The following is a 24,921-nucleotide window of genomic DNA, read 5'->3' as shown; positions in this document are numbered from 1 at the left end:
ATCCAAGCGGTAACCTTTTAGTCATATTTGAAGAATGGGGCGGTGACCCAAATGGAATTTCTTTGGTTAGCCGAACCGTTGACAGCGTTTGTGCTGATATATTTGAATTGCAACCGACATTGTTAAGTTATCAGAGGCGAGTCTCTGGAACAATCAACCGGCCATTAAGGCCCAAAGCTCATTTAAGGTGTTCTCTTGGGCAGGAAATTTTGTCTATAATTTTTGCTAGCTTTGGAACTCCCTAAGGGGTCTGCTGCAGCTTCAAGGAGGGGAGCTATCATGCCCATAAGTCATATGATGCTTTTGAAAAGGTAGAAAATTCGCATGAGAATGTAAGCTTGTGTTTCCACATTCCTTTCTTTATTATAGAAAGTAGACATTGAGTCATTTCTGATCACTATACCGTTAAAATAATAAGCTCCAAAGTTATAATGATCATCAAGACAGAGAAATGAAATTAGGATGTAGGGTCCTCTCCAAAACCAGCACGGGTAAGATTTTGGTATACTACACTTTCCAGTAAGCAAAAACACCAATGATCAGCATATTTCATTTTTTTTTAGCAAAAAACAAAAGGTGTCCATTTACTGGCAAAAAATTATCGAATGAACTGGCGGGTTTACCCTATCGCTCACCTATCTCCGTATCGAAAAAATAAAAATAAAAATGTGCACTACAAAACAGGTCCCATTGACAAAATCTTTCTGTGGCAAATTTCCTGCTAACCTTAAGTTGGTCTGACAACAGCACAGGAGATACTTTTGCAAGAATAAGTTGCGGTTAGTTAGATTCAAAACACTATAAGTAGAGGAGCATCTCATAGTTAATGCATTCACTATGAGCAAGATGAAGAATTTTCTTAGTATTTCAGTGTTTCTTGAGACCCAAAAGCCTTATCTTGCAATGCTCCTCACACAATTTCTGTATGCTGGCATGGCCTTGCTATCTAAGGCAGCAATTGATGAAGGAATGACCCCTTGTGTATTTGTGGTTTATAGGCAAGCCTTTGCTTCGCTTGCCTTAGCTCCATTCAGTTTCTTACTAGAAAGGTACTTCATTCAAATTATAGTTGTTTCTACCATGGTGCACGTGTAGTTGTTTAGTTATTGACGCGCCTGACTTATCTCTAGGAAGCAAGCTCCACCAATGTCATGTCCTGTACTTTTCAGAATTTTCTTAGCGTCTTTATTTGGGTAAGAAGCTTCTTTCTTTTTCTTCTCTGTTTTCAAATGTTGATATATAGATTCCTAATAATTGAGGTACAACTACGAAAATTTCAGGATGACTTTAAGTTTGAATCTCTACTATGTTGCACTCAACTACACCTCAGCAACATTTGCTGCTGCTTCCACTAATACAATTCTTGCCATTACATTTATCGTGTCTACTTTTCTAAGGTAACAAATACAGCTTTTTGTAATTAATTTAAGTAGCTAGATTGTTTAAAGGACTCTTATTTATTTTGTCACCTATTACAAATTTTATCATGATGGAGAGCATTTCAATGAGACATCTTTATGAAGTGGCAAAGGTGTTTGGGTCGGTATTGTGTATATCAGGGGCACTGTTGGTGGCTTTCAATGAAAGTCCTCCCGTAAAATTTATGATTTGGTACTCAACAGCTCACAAGGAAGATTCCAGCCTGAACTCATCTGCAATTGATTTTAATTCCAAGTTAGACTGGATTAAAGGGCCACTTACCATGCTTTTGGCAAATACAGCTTGGTCAATGTGGCTTATTATGCAGGTTAGTTTAGTAGCATTGAGAAATGCCACCATTAAATTAGCATGTTGTGGTGCGTAAATATTATTGCTCCTCCATGACTCGGCCAAGATATAATTTTGTTCAAATTTATACGTTTGTTGAACCTACATGAATCAATACATGACAATGGCAGCAATTAGGATTACTGGGCTTTAGTTGTTCCCCTGCTTTCTACAGATCCAAAATCAGCTTATACGCAACTTCTCTATAATTCAATATACAACTTTCTCGGCACTATTTCCTTCATGTGGCTCAAAAAATTTGTTTGCCTAATTGTAGTGCTTATATAATTGTTTTGGTCTCTTATTTTCATTTGGCTTTCCGTTTGCAGGTCCCCTCCTGAAAATATATCCAGCCAAAATATGCCTGACCAAAGATGATGTTTCTTTAGCTGCATTCTATCAGCTATTTGGGCCATTGGTTTTGATAGAAATATTTCATCATGGAAACTTGGTTGGAATCTTCAACTCTCATCGGTTTCGTACTGTGTAAGATCTCTACTTCCATCAACTCCTGCCTTTATAAAGTTCAAAATTCTGTTGCAACAAAGGAAACACTGATGGACTGAATCTGAAGGCAAAATTCTTTATAGATTGCCACTGCACTTTCTGTCTATTTAGATTTTGTTTTCTTTATATATCACTTGAAGGAGGAGTTACAATGCCTGTCACAATCAACAATGTGCATTAATAATAGCATGTGTACCACATGCGTAAATAGATAAGGAACATAGAGCTGTAGGTCCCTCGGTCTACATGTATGCTCCTGCAGGAACATTGGCATTTTGTATTTTTGCCAATCACATTCATGTGACTGTACATATAGTTAGTGTTAGTTACCTTTATGAATTCTTATCAACTCAAAGTCTCAAACCATGATTTCTTTATAGATGGCTGCATTTTAATTGTGACTTTTTATTTGGGTTTAATTAAATGTGGACAAACCTTAGTAGTCTACAATAATATGGAGGATGGCAATGCACCCAAGACTTGAAAGTATGGAAATGGATACTGTTCCTATGTCATTAGATACAAATGTAAAGATTGTTGAATTGAAACTTGCAAGGATATGTAAAAATGTTGGGGTTTTGGCCACTACACTGTAAATATGGTAGATTGGTTGGTACTGGAGTTAGTGCTTCTCAAGGTGTATTGATCAAAGGTGGCCAAGCACTTGAAATTGCCCATACGGTTAGCTTGACAGTTTTCTATAACTTCTTGACTACTATATACTAGAATGATGGGAAAATGATTCCAAGTAAATAAGTATTACCACTATCGGATGTTACTTGACATAAAGATATGTTTGCTACTATTTGTTCTCATCTGTCGAACTAACTCTTGGATACTAAATTGTGTTTTTAAATCCAAATTTCTTCTGAGAACTTAAAATTGGTATGTGATGACCCAACTGCATAACTAATTTTTTACTACAAAAAAGGTCGAAAGCTGTTGATTAATAATTCATTGCGGTCTTTGACTCATTTTTGTGGGTGAAACGGAAGCTAATTAGCAATCTAAGATGGTGATTAGGGGTTTTACTTTTGCTTAAATTTTTAGAAATGAGATAAGAAGAGATCAGATAAATGTGCATATGCTTAGAAGTTGTCTCTCCAACTGGCACTGGATTTGCATCTTGGGAGCAGTTGTTATGTTCATTAACTACTAATGATTTAATGCAATTATTACGTCATACCAATACTCTATAACCAGTGTGACTCTGTTGGACTGCTTTACAATACCATGGGTCATTATTTTGACATGGATAATGTTTCAGCAATAAACTGCTTCAACACAACGAGAGCAATGGTGACGAACGTACTAAGAAACAGAGGATTTTGATGTTGGGGGAGATGAAACTGAACCAAATAATGGCTGCCTACGTACCCAAGATCTATTCTCTACGGATCAAGTTTCCACGTAGTTCCTTATGAAAAATAGTTTGATATTTATAGAGATAGAGTAGAGAGTCCTTGTAGCTCAAGTAATCTTGTATCTTGAGTAATTGTGATAGAGTATAACTGTCAACTGATAACTATCTCTTTGATAAGGAATGAATCTGGACATAAATCAACGTATATTAGTGGCAAGCCATGTGGCTAAGGTTCAGCCTTAGACACATGAGTTAATGGGCCTGTACATTGATCCATGATATTGCGAATTGGGCTTTAGCCCTGTTGATTAAATGAATAAAATAGAGACCCCTACTAATGGACGTTTGCCACGTAGGTGGGGGTCGAAACACCGCCCCCTCTTTGTCAGGCGAACAAAGTTCACATGGCAAAGAAGAGAAGATAAATCACGGAAAACGTGAATTAATAAAAGAGTAAGCGGAGTGTATAACAAAGTGTCGTGGGAGTGGAAACGATAAGAAAAATGGACAATCGGGAAAAATTTGTGAATTAGCGGAAATGAAAAAATGTCAAATTAACGTATACGGGACACAATGACGTAGTTAAATAAAAAAACGGCCGAAAACGCATAGATAGAATAAAAGATGCACATAAATAAAATACGGGCGAAAATATCAAAAAGAAATTGAGTCTTTGAATCAGATCTGCAAGCATTTTAAGTAACAAAGGCTTAAAAGTGATGTCGATGGCGATACCAGTGAATAGCAATACTAGGATTAGGCCGTTGAAAACTGTGGAGAAAAATCCGCGAATTATCCGACGGAACGGACATAAATCGGCGAATTACTGTGAACGAAATAATTGGAATTCGATATATGTCCGAAATAACGAGAAGATGTGCATGTGAAAATACCACAGAAACTAGGATTCCAAAAATAAATCCGGATTGGATAATGCTTATCATCAAGTCTTGCACATGAAGTCGGTTTGGCTAAATAGAATTTTATACGAACTTAAACACTGGACCAGCGTATATATAAACAGATGAACACAGAGAAATACATGCTTAGCATAAATCTTAGAGAAAAATCACGATCTAGCACTGATAAACGGTAGAAAACAAAAGTAAACACCACCGTGTTCTCCAAAGTACTAAACCATTGTGATAGGAAGTTGCCGTACTGTGCTGGGGCGTTAGTTTCGCTGAAGAAAAGTTGCGGGTAGACGAAGAAAAGGTTAGTACTGTTGTCATTGTTTATCTATACATACGGTTTTAGGCATCGACAGATCACAGGAGAAGTGAACATGGAAGCCGCTATAACATTGATGACGTTGTATGAGCTGTTGGCGTTGGAGCTTTAGTTGATATAGGTAGTTTCATCACCTTGTCGTTGGAAGACCCATGCTGGGCTTGGAAGGCGCCCGCAGAAACTCACCCGTCAGCGCAGCGAGGATATCGTGGTAAGAATTCTTTGTGCGTTATGCTGTTTTGTTTTTTTTTTTTTTTTTGCATGGGCGTTGAACTGTTGAATTCCTTCCTTAGGATGTCTGATGTATTCAACATGTGGTGGCGATACACAAAGGAAGACGGTTTGGTGGTGTGCGAGACTTCGGCATGAGCTGCTGAAGAGGGAAGACGAACTGAGATGGCGAAATTGATGGCGCTGCTATGCAAACCAAGAGAAATCAAATATGATATGGTGCAATACTCCCACAATACAGTATCCGTGCTAATTCCACTACTAAGGCAATGGCGTTGTGTTTTAGTTTGGTCCCAGTGCACGGGTGACGACTTTGAACCTGTGACAACTCCAACAGTTGTCAGGCCGTGCTTCACGTTCGGTACAAATATTTTAACACCTGAATAGCTAGGTTCATGGAGGACGATCATGTCCCCTTTGCCTTTCAATAACTTTCTCCAATGGTTCTATATTGGGAGGTTTGTCTCTCTACATGGGGGCGTCTCGTTCTTTTACATTCATAAATCAACAACACTAAGTTTTATACAGGTATGTTATCTGACATCACAATGATATTCAATAGCCAACACATACTTTATTTTTATTTTCATAAAAAGAATTTTTAGCTCTACGATATTACATACTAGCAATCACATGATCATTGGTTTGGGAAAATCCAATGGTTTCTTCCTAACTTTTCGCATATACAACTCATACAAATCCTTGTAATTCATCTTCTCACGTTCTAGTTCATCGCCCGTTTCTATTAAAGTCTCTGTCAGTTGTCTTACGGACGATTCACAGTGTGCCATTTGCACGTGATCTTGGCCGAGCCGCTCGTTTAAATCTGTCATTCGCTTGTTATTTTTCTCTACCTCTTTTTGCGCACGTTTAACTTCCTAATCTTTGGTTGCCACGAGTGACTTCAATTCTATCACATCTGCTTTTAAGTGTTTGTGTTCCTCCATTATCTCACAGGCTTTCCCAAATTCTTCGTACGATCTCTCCTCTGCTTCTTCCGTCCGCTCGGTTAAGTTTTTGTTTTCATCTTCTAACTCTCTGATGGTTCCGCTCAACGCTTTGTTTGCCTCTTCCAATTTTTGGTTAAGTATCTTCACTTTCTCTATCTCTTCTAAGGCATTGACTTCATTCGGAACGATATTTTTCTTCGCGACGGCGCCAATTATGTTTCGGTAATAAACTGCTTGAACACAACGAGAGCAATGGTGACGAACGCACTAAGAAACAGAGGATTTTGATGTTGGGGGAGATGAAACTCGAACCAAATAATGGCTGCCCTCACGCATCCAAGATCTATTCTCTAGGGATCAAGTTTCCACGTAGTTCCTTATGAAAAATAGTTTGATATTTATAGAGGTAGAGTAGAGAGTCCTTGTAGCTCAAGTAATCTTGTATCTTGAGTAATTGTGATAGAGTATAACTGTCAACTGATAACTATCTCTTTGATAAGGAATGAATCTGGACATAAATCAACGTATATTAGTGGCAAGCCATGTGGCTAAGGTTCAGCCTTAGACACATGAGTTAATGGGCCTCTACATTGATCCATGATATTGCGAATTGGGTTTTAGCCCTGTTGATTAAATGAATAAAATAGAGACCCCTACTAATGGACGTTTGCCACGTAGGTGGGGGTCGAAACAGATAGGAATCGGAGCCTTTTTTTTGGTGTTTGGTTTCTTTTTTTTGGTCATATAATACAATTTGTTACACTATATCAGATTGTATTTATTACCCTCTTCTTCCTTATCGTTCTTGTCTATTGATCTAGTTCATTGTTTGTGTTCTATATCATAATGACAGACTTACCTACCAATAGTGATTTCGTTGTTGTGCATTCCAATAACGATTCCGCTATCATGTCTACTCTTTATATGAAACAAATGTCCTCACTAATTACTCCAGAACGACTTGATGGTACTAATTACATCGAGTGGTCATTGATTCGCAAAACAAGATCAGGGGCAGAAAGCGTTAGGGCTTTATCTCTAGTACTAAGGATACTCCAACAAACATAAATTATGAGAAATATGAAGCTTGGGAGGACGAGAACTTTCTGGTCAAGTCTTGGCTTCTTGATGCAATGACCAAGGACATCAGGTCAATTTTTCTTCATTTGTCTACGGCCAAGGAAATCTGGGACACTGCAAAACAAACTTACTCGGTCAGCCAAGATGCATCAAAGGGTTATCAGCTATATTGTGAGGGAATTTTTGTCCACCAAAATGGCGGGTCTGTTATTCCTTATTTTGGAAAACTAAAGAAAATATGGCAGGAATTTGATGCTATTGAAGACTGCACTATGGAGTGTGCCAATGACATTAAGAAATATACCACAAAGGTTAATTCTCAGTATGTGTATGTTTTCTTGGCCGGTCTTGATTCTCATTTTGATGGGGTTCATGGTCGTGTCCTTGCTAATAGACCACTTCTAGACATACAGTCCGTTTATGCCATAGTTTGTGCAGAGGCGAATCGTCAGGACGCCATGCTTGGTGGGACATCAAATGAAGGGACTGCTATGGTGGCTCAGAAATCATTTGCTTGTCCAGATTCAAAGAAAGGAGTTCGTAAGTGTACCCATTGTAATGGTGATAACCATATAGTTGATACCTGCTTTAAGCTCCATGGTTATCCAGATTGGCATCCAAAGGGTAAGATGGCGTCCCCCATGTCTTCTAACTCTAAGGCAGAGGGTTCAAGTTTGAAGAGTCACTTAGTCACTGTTGCCAGATTTGTTGCCTAGTCAGGTATATCTAACTCTGCTCTTATTACTTTTACCAGGAAATAGTCATTGGATAATTGACATGGGTGCTACTGATCATATGACTTGTGATCGCTATAAATTTAACCATTTCTCCTCTAGTTGTTCTAAATCAGTCATTACTAATACTAATGGTGTGTCATCTCTAGTTGTTGGTGTTGGCACTCTACCTTTGTCCCCTACTTTATCTATCCATGATGTTTTATTTGTTTTATCACTAAACTGTAACCTTCTCTCTGTTAGCCACTTAACCAAATCACTAAATTGTGTTGCCTTGTTTTTTCCTACTCTCTGTATTTTTCAGAACATCCATACCAAGGAGAGGATTGGTAGTGGTAAACAAAGTGGAAGATTGTACTATCTGGAGGATGGTTTTCAACGGTCCAATCAAGGAGTACAAGCTCTTGTTATGAGTGATGATAAGGTTAATAAAAATAATGGCGAGATTTGGCTTTGGCATAGACGACTAGGACATCCCACATTTGGTTATCTTAGGAGATTATTTCCATCTTTATTTAATGGTTGTAGTCTTTCTGATTTTTCTTGTGAAACCAGTGTAATGGTGAAAAAAATCAGAAAGACTACAACCATTAAATAAAGATGGAAATAATCTCCTAAGATAATAAAGCTGATCCTCCTTTTTCTTTAGTTCATTCAAATGTTTGGGGTTCTGCCCCACGTCCTACACATAATGGGATGAAATGGTTTATTACATTTGTCGATGACTGCACTGGGATGACCTGGGTATATTTTTTGAAACATAAAAGTGATGTTTGTACAGTTTTTCCCCTTTCCCATCAGATGGTGCTCACACAGTTTGGAATCTCTGTAAATGTTGTTCGCTCTGATAATGGGGGTGAGTATTTCAAAAAGGAGTTGATTGGTTTTATGCATTCAGCTGGTATTTTACATCAAACATCTTGCTCTTATTCCCCTCAGCAAAATGGGGTTGCAGAACGAAAAAATAGATATCTTTTGGAAGTCACTCGGTCTTTATTAATTGGTGGTCATGTCCCATCTCACTTATGGGGCAAAGCCTTGAACTCTGCTGTTTACTTGATGAATCGTACACCTTCTAGTGTTGTCCAATTTCGGAGACCCTTAGATGTGCTTTTTGATCACTGTATGCTTCTGCCCATTGTTCACTTAGCACCCTATATCTTCGGTTGTGTGGTGTATGTTCACTTACATACACAACAACGCACCAAACTTGATCTACGTGCATTGCAGTTTGTCTTTGTTGGGTATGGCTCAACTCAGAAGGGTTATGAGTGTTATCATTCATCTTCTAAATTTTTTTTGTCTCAATGGATGTCATTTTTCATGAACATGGCCTTTTTATACAGAGATCACTAATTCTTCACTTCAGGGGGAGAATAGAAATGAAATACAGAATCATGATGATATAATGGTCTTTGATTTATCGAGACCACAATCACCTAGTGATAAAAACTCAATAGAAGAAGTCGATGCAACCTCCACTGAGTGCCCAAGTAAAGGATGTGAAGATCAAGTTCATGATAGTACATTACCTCCTACAATGGATCCACTAATCCAATCTTCTCCAGAAGACCCAGTAGAGGTATCACCTGACTCTATTATTGTTGATTCCAATACTCATAATGTTGGTGAGTATAATATTCATGATGTTAATCTACCTAGTCTTAATTCTGAACTAGTTCAATATCATCTTCCACCTTGATCTAACTATGGCCAACCACCAATTAAATATGAACCTGATCCTAAAGATAAAGTGAAATATGCCATAAGCAACCATGTGTCATCTCACAAATTGTCCAAGTCATATGCATCTTATGTATTCCAGTTATCATCTATCTCTATTCCTAGTAAAATGCAGGAAGCTTTAGCAGATTCTAGATGGACTAAAACTATGGCAGAAGAAATGGCAGCACTGAAAAAGAATGCCACTTGGGAACTTATAATCTTACCAAAAGGAAAGAAGACAGTGGGGTGCAGATGAGTATTTACAGTCAAGCTCAAAGCAGATGGGGCTATTGAGAGAGGCAAAGCTCGGCTGGTTGTGAAATGGTATACACAATCTTATGGTGTAGATTATCAAGAAACTTTTTCACCGGTTGCTAAACTCAATACTGTGAAAGTACTTTTGTCATTAACAGCTAATAAAGATTGGCCTCTTCTTCAGTTTGATGAAAAAAATGCTTTCTTACATGGAGATCTTACTGAAGAAGTATATATGGATCCTCCCCCAGGTATACCATAATACTCAAATACAACAATAGTCTGTAAACTAAAGAAGGCATTGTATGGGTTAAAACAGTCCCTAAGAGCTTCGTTTGGCAGGTTCACCAAGTCTATGAAGAAGTTTGGCTACAAACAAAGCAACTCGGTTCACACATTGTTTTTAAAACACAGAAGAGGTAAAATCAATGCTTTGATTATCTATGTTGATGTTATGGTGGTGACAGGTGATGATCATGAGGAGATTTCTAGTTTACAACAGTATCTGGCTTCTAAATTTGAAATGAAACAGCTCGAAGACCTTAAATATTTCCTTAGGATTAAGTTAGCCCGATAAAAAAAATGGTATTTTCTTATCCCAGTAGAAATCTATTCTTGATTTATTATCTAAGATGGGAATGCTCAGATGTAAGCCAGTTGATACTCCCATTGAACAGAACCACAAGTTGTTTCTGTGTTTGAATGCAACTCCAACCGATAAGGGGAGATATCAAAAGCTTGTAGGGAAACTGATCTATTTATCGCATACTAGGCCAGATATTGTGTATGTAGTTAGTGTCGTGAGTCAATTCATGCATGACCCACGTAAACTTCATATGGATGCTGTAGAGCGCATATTGAGATATTTGAAATCTACTTCGGGTACAGGCTTATTGTTCTTGAATCATGATCACCTAAAAGTAAAAGGTTACACTGATGCAGATGGGGCAGGTTCAGCTGACAATAAAAGGTCTACCTCAGGATACTTCACTTTTGTAGGTGGAAACCTTATGACTTGGAGGAGTAAAAAATAGCCAGTAGTATCAAGATCTAGTGCTGAAGCTGAATATAGAGGTATGACATATGGGGTATGTGAGTTGCTGTGGTTGAGAAATTTGTTGAAGGACTTGGGTTTTGAACCAAAAGTGAAAATGAATCTGTATTGTGACAATACGTCAGCTATAGAGATAGCTTATAATCTTGTTCAACATGATCGGACGAAGCATGTGGAGATTGACAAACATTTTATCAAAGAGAAAGTTGAAGCTGGAATTATTACTTTTCCATTTGTAAAATCTGAAGACCAACTAGCTGACGTCATTGCTAAAGCAGTGGCTAGCAAGGTGTTTGTTGACCCTTTTGTTAAGTTGGGCATGTGCGATATCCATGCACCAACTCGAAAGGGTGCTGCAATATTGTTGGGCGCATACGCACCCTTGTCTAGGCAAAAGTCGAGCACATACGCTCCTAAACAACCTGGAAGTCGCCAAAGAGAGGAGCGCGTGCGCACTATTGTCCAGGCATACTGAGAGAGTGGGCACGCCTAACACCAAAGAGAGAAAAACGTCTGTTTTCCTCTCCATTTGACTCTCTTGTCAAGTTGGATATGTGTGATATCCATGCACCAACTTGAAGGAGGGTGTTAGAATATTTGTTACTTTATTTAGTATTAACATGTATCTTATAATCTTAGTAAGTGTATTATCTTTTCCTAGATATGTGGATCTAGGAGATCTTCTGTATTCATGGAGGCTCCTTTTTGTATATATATCTGCTAGTTATATCAATAAAGACTATCAGAAATATTCATTAAACATATTTGACATTTATACCACTCCTAAACAGAATCATGCTTTGCCCCCAAAGTATGGAATGAAAATAAAGGATAGAGAGTACCATAGAAACGTGCTTGTAAATGGGAGCACCTGAAAAAGAAGGTTATTCTATACTAATATATATAAAGAAATAAAAACATACATAACTCCTATATGAGTTCCTCCATTATGGAGATAACAAGAATGAATTAATAAATAGCGCTTGGGACATAAACGAACTCTAACAGAAATAAAATACTACCATACGTTCACAAATTAAGCATGCGCATATCATGGCTCCTATAGGATTAGCTTCCGAAATTCCGAGAAATAGTTGAATTTTGCGAAATTAAGGTACCTAATTACATTATGCATCCCAATTAAATCAATTTTGCGATATTTATACATGTAATTTGAATATGTGAACGTACAATGTGCCAACATTAAATATACAACCCCCAAACAATTTTGGAGAAGGGGTTCATGAAATAATTCAATATCACAATTAAATTACGTAATAACTAACCTAGAATTCAATAGCATAATTTCATAGACTCGATTGGAGTAAACATGAAAGGCAAAGGGTGGCAAAAGTTTTAAAATGAAAGACCAAAATACGCCACCCCCAAACAAAATTTGAAAGCCCTTTTTAAGTTTGAAAAATTTTGTGGCCTATACTCCAGAAATTACAAGCAGTTTATTTCAGGTTCCGATTTATCCTTCTCCTTCATCCTTCATTGAGGGAAAGGAAATCTTTGGTAAGTTATGATTTTTTTTTCTTCTTCTTCAAAAATTATTAATCAAACTTGTTTGTAGAAATAAAAGAAGCAACTTTTTTCTTTTATTAGAAACAAAAGCACTAATTTTTCAATGTGAATTCCTTAATGAAAGGACTTTTGATATCAGTTGAAGCTAACAGTTCTGGTGATTTTTTATTTATTCTAGTTTGGACTTTGGATAAGTACGTGTTCAGGTTAAATTTTTTCTTTACGAGCGTGTTCCATTGACGAGTTTTTGGTTAATTATCGATGTGTTTGATTGATGATATGTTGTTTCTAGTATGATTGTTCCATGATTTTGTTGTTTCATTTCGAGTATGTTTGGTCGATCAGTACTTGAATGTTTTTTGGTATGGTTGTGTTGCTATCCACTATTAGTTTGATGCATGTGATCAACATGGTACTTACATGCATATATACATGATGGTAATTCCATCTAGTTTAATATCTCATTGGTCTAATAATGATCTCCTGTACCATGTGGATCTGTTGTTACAATAGTATTTTATATAGCTGGTAGTGAGTTATGTTAATGTATTTTGGATGGACAAGAACTTTGGTTCACTGGCCGGCAGTAGAAGGTCCATGGCTAATTAAAGGATGGCAGGCGGTAAACTTTGTCATTCCTATTCGCATGCATTGATTTAAGTTAATTGTTAAGTTTATGATTCAATTAAAAGGCAAGTAGATAAGTTGCAACTAACAGCCAGTTTTGTTTTTGTTATTAAAGATCATCTATGCGCGTGCTTGCACATGAACATCAGTACAACTCGCTTCTAGTTTGGCAGCCAAGATGTCTTGGGTTGTTGACTTGTTATCTTATTCGAGATTTTGAAGTTTAGGATATGTTTGAGGTTTTTTGGACACTTGCTTGTGTCGTTCATCTTTTGTTGTCAATCTTCATTCCAATTTTGATGGAGCTTTTCTAATGTCTGCAGACATCATCATCACACTGCTGAAAATGTTTGAGCTTTGTCGATATTTTTTTTACAAAGGTCTAGGTCAGTTTGGTTAAGGGAGGGATTGCATTGGCTTAGGGGGAATTTTATGGCATGTTACATAAGACGCATTTGTGAAGGGGGAATTTGTGTTGCATTGGCTTAGGGAGAGTTTTATAGCATGTTACATAGGACGCATTTGTGAAGGGGGAGTTTGTGTTGCATTGTTTGGCTTTGGATTTCAATGAGCTAGAATGGTTTATGCTTAATCGGTTTTTCGGGAGTGTTCAGTCCTTGTTTGGGTGGAAGCTGTCCTTGTGAGATGCCAAGTGCTTATGTTATCTTGGCTCTTCTAACTTCTGTCATAACTTCAAAAAATAGCTTACTCTTCTGTCATAACTACATTGACTGCCATACACTTTCAATAGTTATGCTAAAGGCTACGAAGCACCGATACGTCCCTAAGGGTGAAGTATTCGTGTCCAATACGTGTCCGACACGGATATGCCCCGATATGCGTCCGATATGTGTCAGATACACAATTTGGAGTATCCGATTTTATAATTAATTTTTTAATTTCCGACATGCGGTGGATACACGGGGGATAAGCGGGGAACACGCGGGGGACAGTAATCTCACACATACAAGAAATTCTTTTTGAACTTCAACAAAAAAAAAACAAGTGAAATAAAATCTAAGTTAAGAAGAGATGCAAGAGAAGAAAGATGAAGTGAATCCAAGTTATACATGTAAGTTGCTGCTTAATGTGTTTGAATTGGTCATTTTATGAAGTAAAATTGCCATTTGAATTTGGTGAAAAATGCTCAATTATATAATATTTATATATATATTATTCAAACGTGTCTATGACGTATCCGTGTCCTATATTTTTGAAAAAAATGTCGTGTCCACGTATCTGTGTCGTGTCGTATTCGTGTCGCATATCGGTATTCGTGCATCCTAGGCTAAAAGAATGGTTTGTATTTTTTTTGGCTGGAAAGGAATAGCTTGTTTGTTAAGGCATGGTACTACCATTGATAACATTGTAATTGCAAAATGGATTATTAGAGTGTACTTATTTTGGGTTATTGTGCTATAAATGTTCTGTGTGCATTGCATGCTCTTTCTCGGGTTGTTGTCCATTTTCCACATGGTGAAAGGGTATAAACCATTTCCCCCACTTTGACTGATTTGTCATTTTAGGGACTGAAGAAGGTAGGTAGTTGTGACAAACCCATCCCATCCTAACCCATCATCTGAGCAAGTGGCACCCGTAATGGCATATACATAGGCAAAGGTTAAGGAAAGCAGAGCTAAAGCATATCCATCTAGAGTGGAGGGGAAAACACCATAGGCAGGGGTTGAGAAAGCAGTCAAAAGCATATCCTGAAACATAGCCAGTAAGAGATCTAGAGACTAGGAAATCTAGAGTATGCTAGACAAGGAAATCTTACCCAAACTTTTATAGCCATAGCTTATTCTAGGTCCTATTGAAGTTAACCGGAAAAGGCGGGTTCATTTATAGTGAGTGTTCAGAGTGTGCCTAAAACTTGAATGCGTTGCACACTCGATGGCACTTATTTGAGTTCACATTGGTTCATTTGCTATGGTTATTATATATTGTGCAATTAGACTTTATTATTGTGCAATTACACCCATGTATTGTTTGTGCTAACTTCTTCTAATGCATTACTACGTAATTGTATGAATGTTTATGACGATTGTCCTCAATGAGTTGTACTCTAAATATATGTTATCATATCTTGGTTTTACATTTCATTGGAAATGAACTAAATGTTGTCATATTTGTTTGCAGGTTCTGAGAGTCATGCGGTTTGGAAGAAAGAAGCTGTGGGTTTGTTTTGGATTATTTTTTTGGGTATAAACTTTGGATAGGATTCACCATTTCATTGGGAAATGTTGGATGTTAAGACAATTTTATTTATGTTTGTGGTTTATAAAACTATTATATATGTAATGAATCATATTATACTCTTAAAAATGGAAATGGTGATATTTATATATGACTTTTGGGTATGTTGTTGCTTAAATTTAATGTGGTTAAAAAAAAATAATAATAACAACGATGCTTTGTTAGAGCGTCGCTAAAATGATACTTGTAGTGACATACCTATAGCTCCATCACATGACACATACTTAAAAAGCATAGCCAAAGGTTGATCTCTAGCGACGGTAAATAATGTCGCAATATGAATTTTATTATCCAAAATTTGGGGTTGTTGTCACGAAATAAAACGTTGATAGTGTGAACAATTACTGACATTTTCCTATATCGTCCCCATAAAATACTTTTTGCCACGTTTTAAATAATCAGACGAAAATATATATACTGACGCTTTTTTGGGCTCTAATGACATTATAAAATGTCGCTAATATAATACTTTTGCCGACGTTTTAGTTTGGTGGCTTCAAACCTTTTGCGACTATACAATTTGCGACGATCCAGTGATGATAAAAAAACGTCGCAACTGACCATTACCGACGTTTTTATATCATTTTCTAACATTTTTTTTCGTTGCTAAAAATCTTATCTGTTGTGGTGTATTTTACAAAAAATTATATGGGTCTTTTAAAGTCAGATTCTCTAGAATGTCTATCTAATTTATCTAATATATATTAACATGCAGTTTACCATATATCAACAGTCTAAAGAGTTGTGGATCTTTCCATAAAAGTTAACACATAAAACACCCTCAAACAAAATTAAGCACCAAGATTTTCTATGATGTGGCATGGCGGAATGAGAGTGACATCTGATTGACCTAGAACCTAATCTAGCATGCACTTTCTTCTTTTTCCTCAAACGAAAGGGTCTCCAAGTAAATGATCATGAGAAAAAGAATGGTTATGGAAAATACGTGGAATCTGGATAAGTGTTAGAAGGAAGGATGGAAAAAATGAGAAAATGTCAAGTGGTTTGTCCTTGGGTATTACTTTTTCACCAGATGGGTTTAGAAAGTCATGAAGTACAGGAGAAACAATAAGGTTTAATACAAACTAAAGGTGCCTTTGAAAAGGTAGAGGGAGTGGAATCGAGGTGGTGGTAAATGATTGGTATTTATTAGGGATTAGCTCATGTAGATAATGGTCGGGTGGTGCTTTAGGTAGTTCTTGAGCGGGTGGATCATCACAGGCTCTTAGAAACTCGACGAATTCCTCTTCTAGGTTGTTTGCATCCACATAATTATGGTATTCATCTGCATCTTTGAGGAATTCATCTATCTCTTCCATTGTGAGATTGACTACATCTCCCATAGGGTCAGAAGGCAGGGTGGAACATTCTTCCTCTATAACAGTTATGTTTAGGGAGTCGAAATTGTGATCTTTGTCTTCTTCCCTAAGAGGGGTATCTACTAGTGTGGGGATGAAAGCATCAGCCGCACTAATGTGAGATACAAAACTCTTAATAGACTTTACTTCTCCTTCTACAGGCAAACCTAGTTGTCCATGCTTGAGTCTAAACATGTTAATCTTTACAGACAGATTTCCAAAGGAAAGAGTCATTGATCCATCCCGGCAATTGATTTGGGCATTGGCAGTTGCCAAGAAAGGACGCCCTAAGATGATGAGGATATAATCAAAAGAAACTTCTGTGTCAAGAATAACGAAGTCGGCTGGATAGTAAAAATCTTAAACTTTAACTAGAATGTTTTCAACTACACCCTTGGGATACTTAATAGAATGATTGGCTAACTGCAAAGTTATTTTGGTTGGTTTAAGTTCATGGAGACCTAACTGTTTATATAAATAAAAAGGGAGTAAGTTAACACTCGCCCCCAGGTCTAATAGTGCAGTTGTTATGAAGTTATCGCCTAAGGTGCATTGTACAGTAGGAGGACTAGGATTTTTGTACTTAACAATTCCGTTATGTTCAGATAAAGAGGGATATTGTTCAGTTAAGAAGGTTTCTTTGGGTATATTGGTTTTCCTCTTCGTGGTGCACAACTCTTTTAGAAACTTAGCATATCTAGGTAGACTTTTTATAGCATCTACAAAAGGTAGGTTTATAGTCAAATTTTTAAATACTTCCCTAATCTCATCAAAATTCTCGTCCTTTTTAGACATAACTAGTCTCTGGAAAACGGTGGTTTTTCTCTATACTTAGCATAAGGGTCAACAGTATTATTAAACTTGTCTTTATTTTTTGCCATTTTTCAACTAGGTTTCCATAATGGAACATCTACAGGTGTAAGATCATTAATTTTTATTAAGGGGTTTTGTAAGGTTTTCCCTTTTGGTTGTGGTTGTACTGGAACTTCTACAGTTGTAGGGTCTTCAGTTTCTATGACAATATTAGGTATGGTTTCATTTTTAGCTTCTGTTTGTGGGTGATCTTTAGGCATAGTCACTTGGTTATCAACTACCTTACCCGAATGAAGGGTAGTAATGACCTGTAGTTCCCCTGGGGATATATTACCATTACATTGAGTATTGTTTACTTCGAAGGCAGTGTTTGTTGACTTAGGATTAGGCACTATTTGACCTGGAAACATGCTTTGTTGGTTATTATTTTAGTTAGGAGACAGGTCAAGTACCTTTTGGAACAATGCCTGCATCATATTAGTTTGTTGTTGTTGGTTTTGTATCATGGTTAATAATAATTCATCTTTTGATGGGTTAGCCGGTTGTGCGGTAATAGGATGGGTTACCCTTTGGAACAATGCATGCATCATATTAGTTTGTTTACTTATTTTTTTTTCTTTTCTTTTTGAAGCAAGTAACTATTCTGTTTTTGTATAAGGTCATCTCTTCTATTTTTCTGATATCCATCCAGTTCTCAACTTGTCAGCGGGCTAAAATTTTTATTGTGTGTTGTAATAGGTTAGGAATTTTTGGTGAAGAATAAAAAGGCTTTTAGAAAATGGTGAATGCTCAAGAGGGGTAACTAGAGGAAAACTCTCTTTTTGGGTTTTTAACGTGTATTTGGCTATATCGATCCAAAAAGGGCCTAAATTCTCTCTTGGGTTATGGCGTGGTGATCAAGCAAGTGGACATGTGGTTTTTCTATCCGAACATCCTTTGAGTCTGTAGGAACCGTTATGGTTTTGCCGAATGATTTACTACGAATGAACCGCGAAACACCCACGCGCAGTGGAATAAGGGGTGTCACGGTTTGGTTAGAAATTTACCTTTTTGGATCGACTTCTTGATATCTTTGAGAATCCAATAACTATGAAATTAGCAACCACCTCTTGATCTTCTGTTGTATTCCTTTTAATAGATTGGACGTTGTGTGGGCAAAGATCTACCAACCCCCTTCTTTTTCACAAAGCTAGAACCGATTTTGGATCTATCTTTTCTTGCCTCTCTTTTCAATCCAGGTGAAAATTAAAAACGGCCAGGAGAGAAGGGTTTCTATTTATAGGCTACAACAGGGACCATGAGGAGAAATTAAGGTTGGGCCTCCTGACGGGCTTAGGCTTCCCATTTCCGCCCATAACACACGACCCAAGTCCGTCAACAAATGGCTTATTCCACTAAAGGCCATTGTTGCACTACAACCCTAATCCCAAATTACGTGTTACGTTTATGGGCTCCATATTATATGCTCATTGATCTCCCCGTGTTTAAGATATCAAATGTCTGTTGATTAAGTCAAGTTACTGACAACTACATTAATCAACTTCTTATGTCCTTGAGTAGTACCACTCAACCTCATTGTCATGTCGGATCAAATCCACCTGCAGGGTTTACATGACAATCCTTATGAGCTCCTCGAGGGGACATCATCAGCCCGACTTCTTGCGGGACATGAATTCCTTCTATAATCAACAACACACCTTACATACAATGTCATTACCCAATCCATCGAGTTTGTTGATTCACAAATGAATCTCACTCATTGATGATTTAAAGCAATGTACAATGCACGTAAGTGCCCGTTATTATATCTGGATTAAGAGGACAAACATCCATAATAACAGAGGTATTTGTTTTCTTATATAGTCAGTATAAAGAGAAACAACCTCACTTGGTCCTGTTCAATACACACAAAATGTACTAGTGTAATCATATAGTCAAGATAGACAAATACCAGATTATACTGCAACCGTACCAATGGTTTGTCCAAATCCATCTAGGTTGTGAACGATTACTTATACTTTATAAGGTGCTGATGATATGATCTTCTGTGTGTCACCACACACCATATCATCTACAACATAAAGTATTAGACACATGTATATAGCTAATAACATATATAATATGCATAACATTTGCCCATATGATTCTCATTCAAAATATAAAGAATTAGAGTTATTAGAAAAGTAATGCTTTTACTATATAACCTTATCAGAGTCATCACTCAATAATCATTCAGATGAGGTTTTTGGCTAGATTCTCACAGGAATGGAACTTAATTATTCTAACCTTGGCTTCGGAAACTCACTGCTATATACAAACAAATGTTGATGCATGCCATTCATGAAAAGATGCAGAAACTATTGTACGTATATTAGTCTAAGTACGAAAAATAATTCCTTACTTTATTGCTATAATGAGACTTCTAAATTTTTTATTCATCATAGAAAAAGGAAACAAGACTTTTTAATACTAAATGGAAAAATATTTTTGGTCTTTTTCAAAAATATTTTTTAGAAAGGAAGAAATATACTATTATATCTACTATATAGAAAATGTTTAGTTTTTGCAAAATGTTACTATACCACACCCAAATAGAACTATGCTTTGTCCTCAAAGTATGAAGAGATAAGAAAAGAGATTGCCATAGAAACATTAGCAAAAACGACAATACACCTGTATTATGTTCTTCATGATGAAAATACGTCACCCCCAAATAAGTTTGGGGCGTGGGTTGTTTGATATAAAACAAGAAATACATGGTTTTATTAAACTAGGGATATTTATTCTACTATGAATTTTTTTTGGGTTTTTGTATTTTTTTGAAAACATATATGAAATGCATGAAAGAAAAATTGAAAATTTTGGCATGATGTATTTGTTTTACCTTCTACTCATATACCAAATTCTACAAGAAAAGACAAAACAACATAAAACAAGCAAATAATATTAAGCATAAAGTTAAACTTATACAACATCATACACGTGAAAAAAGAAACTCAAAAATAAATAAATCTAACTATACGGAAACTAGGAATCCTAGTCAGAATCCGTGTGTGACTCGTCTCGACGTTTAGAAGATCCATCTCTTTGTCGACGTCAGGACCTGGCATGTTTATCACTACGCGGGAGTGCGTCTCTGATGCTCTGCAGTGTTCTAGTGACACTGTGCTGAAAACGTCGCTAGAAGGACCGCTGCTCCTCTCTGAAGGTATGCTATTCGGATCTGATAGTCTGCTATTCCGCTATGATGTTCCCTTGAGTTTCCCTGAGTTGGTGGAGATACGAATGCAGAATCCTCAGGCCTCCATAGAGGAAGTGAATTCTGTCCATAGGCTGAGTGAACTGTCGAGTGGCATCTTCAGCGAAGTAATCCACCTTCATGGTCTGGCGTGCTTGCTCAGCAGCTCTGGTGGCAGGTGGAAGCCATAACGTCTGGATGCAGTCGGCATAGATAAGACATGTGGTAGCGTCCTTGACCTCCACTAGGGCGTTTGTGGCTTGAAACTCCAGTGCTGCATGATCTTTTTGACCAGCACTAGCAGAGGGGTGGTTGACTTCTTCGGTTTGCAGAGTTGCTCGAAAATAAAAGAGACGATGCATAAGCTATTCTTCTGCTCTTAAAGAATCCATAAAAGATGTAGCATTGTCTTACCTATATCTGAAAGCTTGGCCGAGCCTAGCAGGTTGTAGACTAGCCACTGAGATACTGCTAGATGGTCCTTCGTAGCGAACTCTGAAAAGCGCAGTGAGACTTGGGGTTTTTAACCCCCTCGAGAAGTGTCTCTACCATAATCACGTCGATGGTCTTTTTGTTTGGGGACTATTCCGTCTAAACATAAGCCTTTAGATGAATCCCCTGAACTCCACTCACCACCTCCTTGGTGAGCTCCAGCGAGCGACCATCCTTGACAACCGTGATGCGGTTATCCTTCCCTCTAAGCATGCAGTTATAAAACGAAAGAGTAAAAAAAGGAGAATAAGCTGCACCTTCCAACAACACCAAGGGTGCTCATCCTCTTATTTTGATATCTGCCCTAAAGTGCACTTCAAACAGATCGGAATAGAAGAGGTCTTGAAAATTTGCTCCGGCACAATTTTAAGAACTCGAGCCATTTGGAGTAGGAATTGATGAAATTGGGGTTGCTGGAATGGGGGTTGAAAATGGGGTAGGCTATAAAAAAATTGGATGGAGGTGTGTTGAGGTGAGGTAGCGGTCGCGAGTTAGATGGGGGCAGGCATGAGTTGGCTTGTGGTTGCTAGGGTTTGGAAATTTGTGAGGAAGAAGATGGGAGGTTAGGTGGTCGCGTGGGCTTAATAAAGTTGATGGCATGTGCCTCTTTAGTGAATTTGAAATTTTGGCCCAACCCCAAATGAAATCAGGAAATTCCGATCTTGTCATAAGTGCCTTGCCAACTTCAAGAGCCGATCCTGCGCTTCGTTACTCGTCCGATCTTGACTCGTGAGGTACCAAAACGATCATCATCGAAAATTTAACATAATGGTATCAGGTGCACTCATATCTAATGGGGGATGAAAAATAGATAATGGAAAGAACTGTACAGGAACTGTAGGGAAATATGTACAAATAACAGAAAGAAAATTTTAATTAATTTTTTTAGGTTTTGAATAAGTTTGATTGAAATTTTAAAAAGGTGGGTCTTTTTGAGTCAGATCCCCAAGACTTGGAAGTTTTTGAAAACTCGAATTAATCCCTACCAGATGGCTAGATTACTCTCTTAGACCGAGCGTAATACACTGGGGGATAACACATGTAGACTTTATAAACAGAATTATTATGACGTTGAAGACTGGGGCAAGTTGGTGTTTGACAATTCAAGCACCATCCTTCTCTCATAGCTCGTCTCTTACATACGTATGAAATTTTACGTAAACCAGGGATAATTTTCAGTATATGTGTCCATATCTTAAGCTACAGTTCTCTAAGAAGTGCTTGCACACGATTATTGAAATTGATCCATCTTGTCATGCTAGGTGAAGGGTTTTTGTTTGCTACAGAAGACATTTTTGAAAAGTTTTTCAGAAACGAGAGAGATTTAGAAAGGGAAAAGATTTAAATGAGAGGGGAAAGATTTTTAAGAAAGAAAAATTTTGAAATTTTGAAATTTTTTAAGTCTTTTAACGTCAGATTCTCGAGACAAAATAGAGAAATGGAGGCAAAAGATACAATTAAACAGAGAATAATATCACTTTGGGTTACTTTATTTGTTTAATTCTCGTTTGGAGACACCTCATCTTTTTTTAGTTGGTTTTCTCATTCAATATATCTCTATCCATATAGAGGTTTTGCCAAGAAGATAAAAATTATACGTTAATCAGGTATCATTTTGGTTACTCCGAGCGTATAACTTTTATTTTTATATCCTCTGGTTTTGAAAACTATGGAGAGATATTTTAAGAAACTCGTACTCAAAAGTTGTGATTCTAGATGGTATTACTCGAAAACAAATCATAACAGATAATATTAGGCAACTTTAGTGTCGGCTCTATTTCAAACCTAATCTAGGTAGACAGACCTTTAGCTACGCGAGTTGGAGGATTTATTGCGCAAGACATGGAATGTCCTAATCCGGGCGAATAGCTCGATGATATAGGCGACCCTTAGTAAGCAGAACTAATCTCAAACCGTCTCTAGATTGCATTGTTCTAGGGGTTGGTGGTCTATGTTAAATCGATTGCCCATTTTGAAAAATCACTTAACTATTGATGTATCGAGAATCTATCATTAACAGCACAAAGAAAACAAACATTTTTGAAAAAGAAGTGTAAAATAAAGAAAAGAAAAATTGTATACTCGCTCCATAGATTCACACTTACTCCAACGATGAGTAAAAAATGTTTTAAAAAGAATATGTTAGATATACTATGGACTAAGGCTTCGGCACTTACAACCACACCCTCCAAGTGGAGAGGTCCAGTTACCTTATTGATGTATCCTCTTAAAGGAAAAGATGGAATGGAATGGGAAATGAATACATCGGAAAATAGGAGTCAATCCTCGTAGATGGGATCTTTAAGAAAGAGTTTTTAGCACTCCAGCTTCATTCATGTCACTTGTGCATTCTATTCTCGCTATAAACTAATAATCTAAATAGTTGAGGATCAATCCATAAAAATAGATAAAATCATACACCCCCAAACAGAATGAGATGATGCATATGGAATGTAAGATGCAGAATGATAAGAGAAAACTTATGTAACCCATCATGGAATTTATGCAATAACCCATCATGTTTGAATTGTCCAAAAGAGTGAGAGGTTGGTAGTATACGTCCTTCATGAGGCTCAATTGATGGGGAATAGGACATACTAGGTTTCTCGACTACGGAAATGATGGACTCTTGTGCTTGTATATTGAGCACAGTCTCTTTACTGGGAAGGTTTAGAAAATTATGAATCATCTCAAAGGCAATTGGCTTAAGTGCAAATTTGAGGTTTCTTTGAAATGGTTTCGTAGTGCAATTCTCAGAAATTGGTGGATTTTTTATGAATGGAGGATGGATTTCAAGAGGTTTTAAATTGGGGTAATGATGGTTGGGTGGTGGTTCTTCACATGATCTCAAGGACTGAGAAAGTTCTTCATTTAGTTTTGGCATTTCCACAAGATTGTGGTTCATATCTGCAGTAGTAAGGATGTCACAAATTTGTTCCATCGGTAAGTCTTTAACGGCCAAACTAAATTGAAATCCACTTCCCACCATAGATTTTATTCCCTCTTTTCCAAGCACTTCATTTTCTTTATCCTCTCTGCCTAGATCTTCATAAAATTTCTCACTGCCATTTTCCAAATGTGTCGAGTCCAATACATGCTCTTGAGTTTCTTTTGCCGGAGTTTTCCCATTTATGGGTGTTGATCCAATAAGACATGTGAGAGAAAATGTGACTTCAAGCAAATAGTCATCGTCATAAGATCTGGAATTCACATGATAGTCAGGTGGACGGTGGTGGAATTTTAATTGGTTATTAATATCAACATGGGCTTTAGCAATGGGCTTTGTAATAGTAACACCTTGTTTCTCTTGTTGGATGGGTTCTAGATTGGTAGGAAGAATATTAGTCTTAGATGTGGCATTATTTGAATTGGCTTGGAGAAAACATAAGATAGTTGCTATTTGCTGAGTTAGTATTGTTTACTTGACTATTTCCTGGTAGAGTTGGTCTGTGATGAATGGTGTAGTGGGATATGAATTTGATATGGATGGTGATGTGAATGGAAATGAACTTTGGGTGAAACCGAACCCTAACTGACCATATGGATATATGAATGGTGGTTGACTATTTGTGTTGGAACTCCATGAATTTTCGGCATGACTAGAAAACTCTTGAGTGTATAGGGTACTAGGGAAGTTTGAAATTTGAAGTTCATAATCATAAGGATTTCCTGTAGTAGACTTGAATTCTATATATAATGGACAATGAGATAACT

At 37.2% G+C, this 24,921-nt stretch overlaps 1 protein-coding gene and 1 pseudogene across 1 annotated transcript; both read left to right on the top strand.

The window, feature by feature from the left end:
* Positions 1 to 846: 846 nt before the first annotated feature.
* On the top strand, positions 847 to 2,325 carry LOC147497906 (WAT1-related protein At1g43650-like; annotated as a pseudogene).
* Positions 2,326 to 7,181: 4,856 nt separating this feature from the next.
* Positions 7,182 to 9,218, top strand: LOC147497905 (uncharacterized). The gene is made up of 4 exons (XM_086563048.1): positions 7,182 to 7,752; positions 7,883 to 8,061; positions 8,167 to 8,286; positions 8,664 to 9,218. The coding sequence occupies exons 1-4, from the start codon at positions 7,182 to 7,184 to the stop codon at positions 9,216 to 9,218; spliced, it is 1,425 nt and encodes a 474-aa protein (XP_086419174.1).
* The last annotated feature ends 15,703 nt before the right edge of the window (positions 9,219 to 24,921 follow it).

The sequence above is a fragment of the Coptis chinensis genome, chromosome 5 (genome assembly GCF_015680905.1).
Source record: "Coptis chinensis isolate HL-2020 chromosome 5, ASM1568090v1, whole genome shotgun sequence".
Lineage (NCBI taxonomy): Eukaryota > Viridiplantae > Streptophyta > Magnoliopsida > Ranunculales > Ranunculaceae > Coptis > Coptis chinensis.
This window is presented reverse-complemented; position numbering and strand designations above follow the sequence as displayed.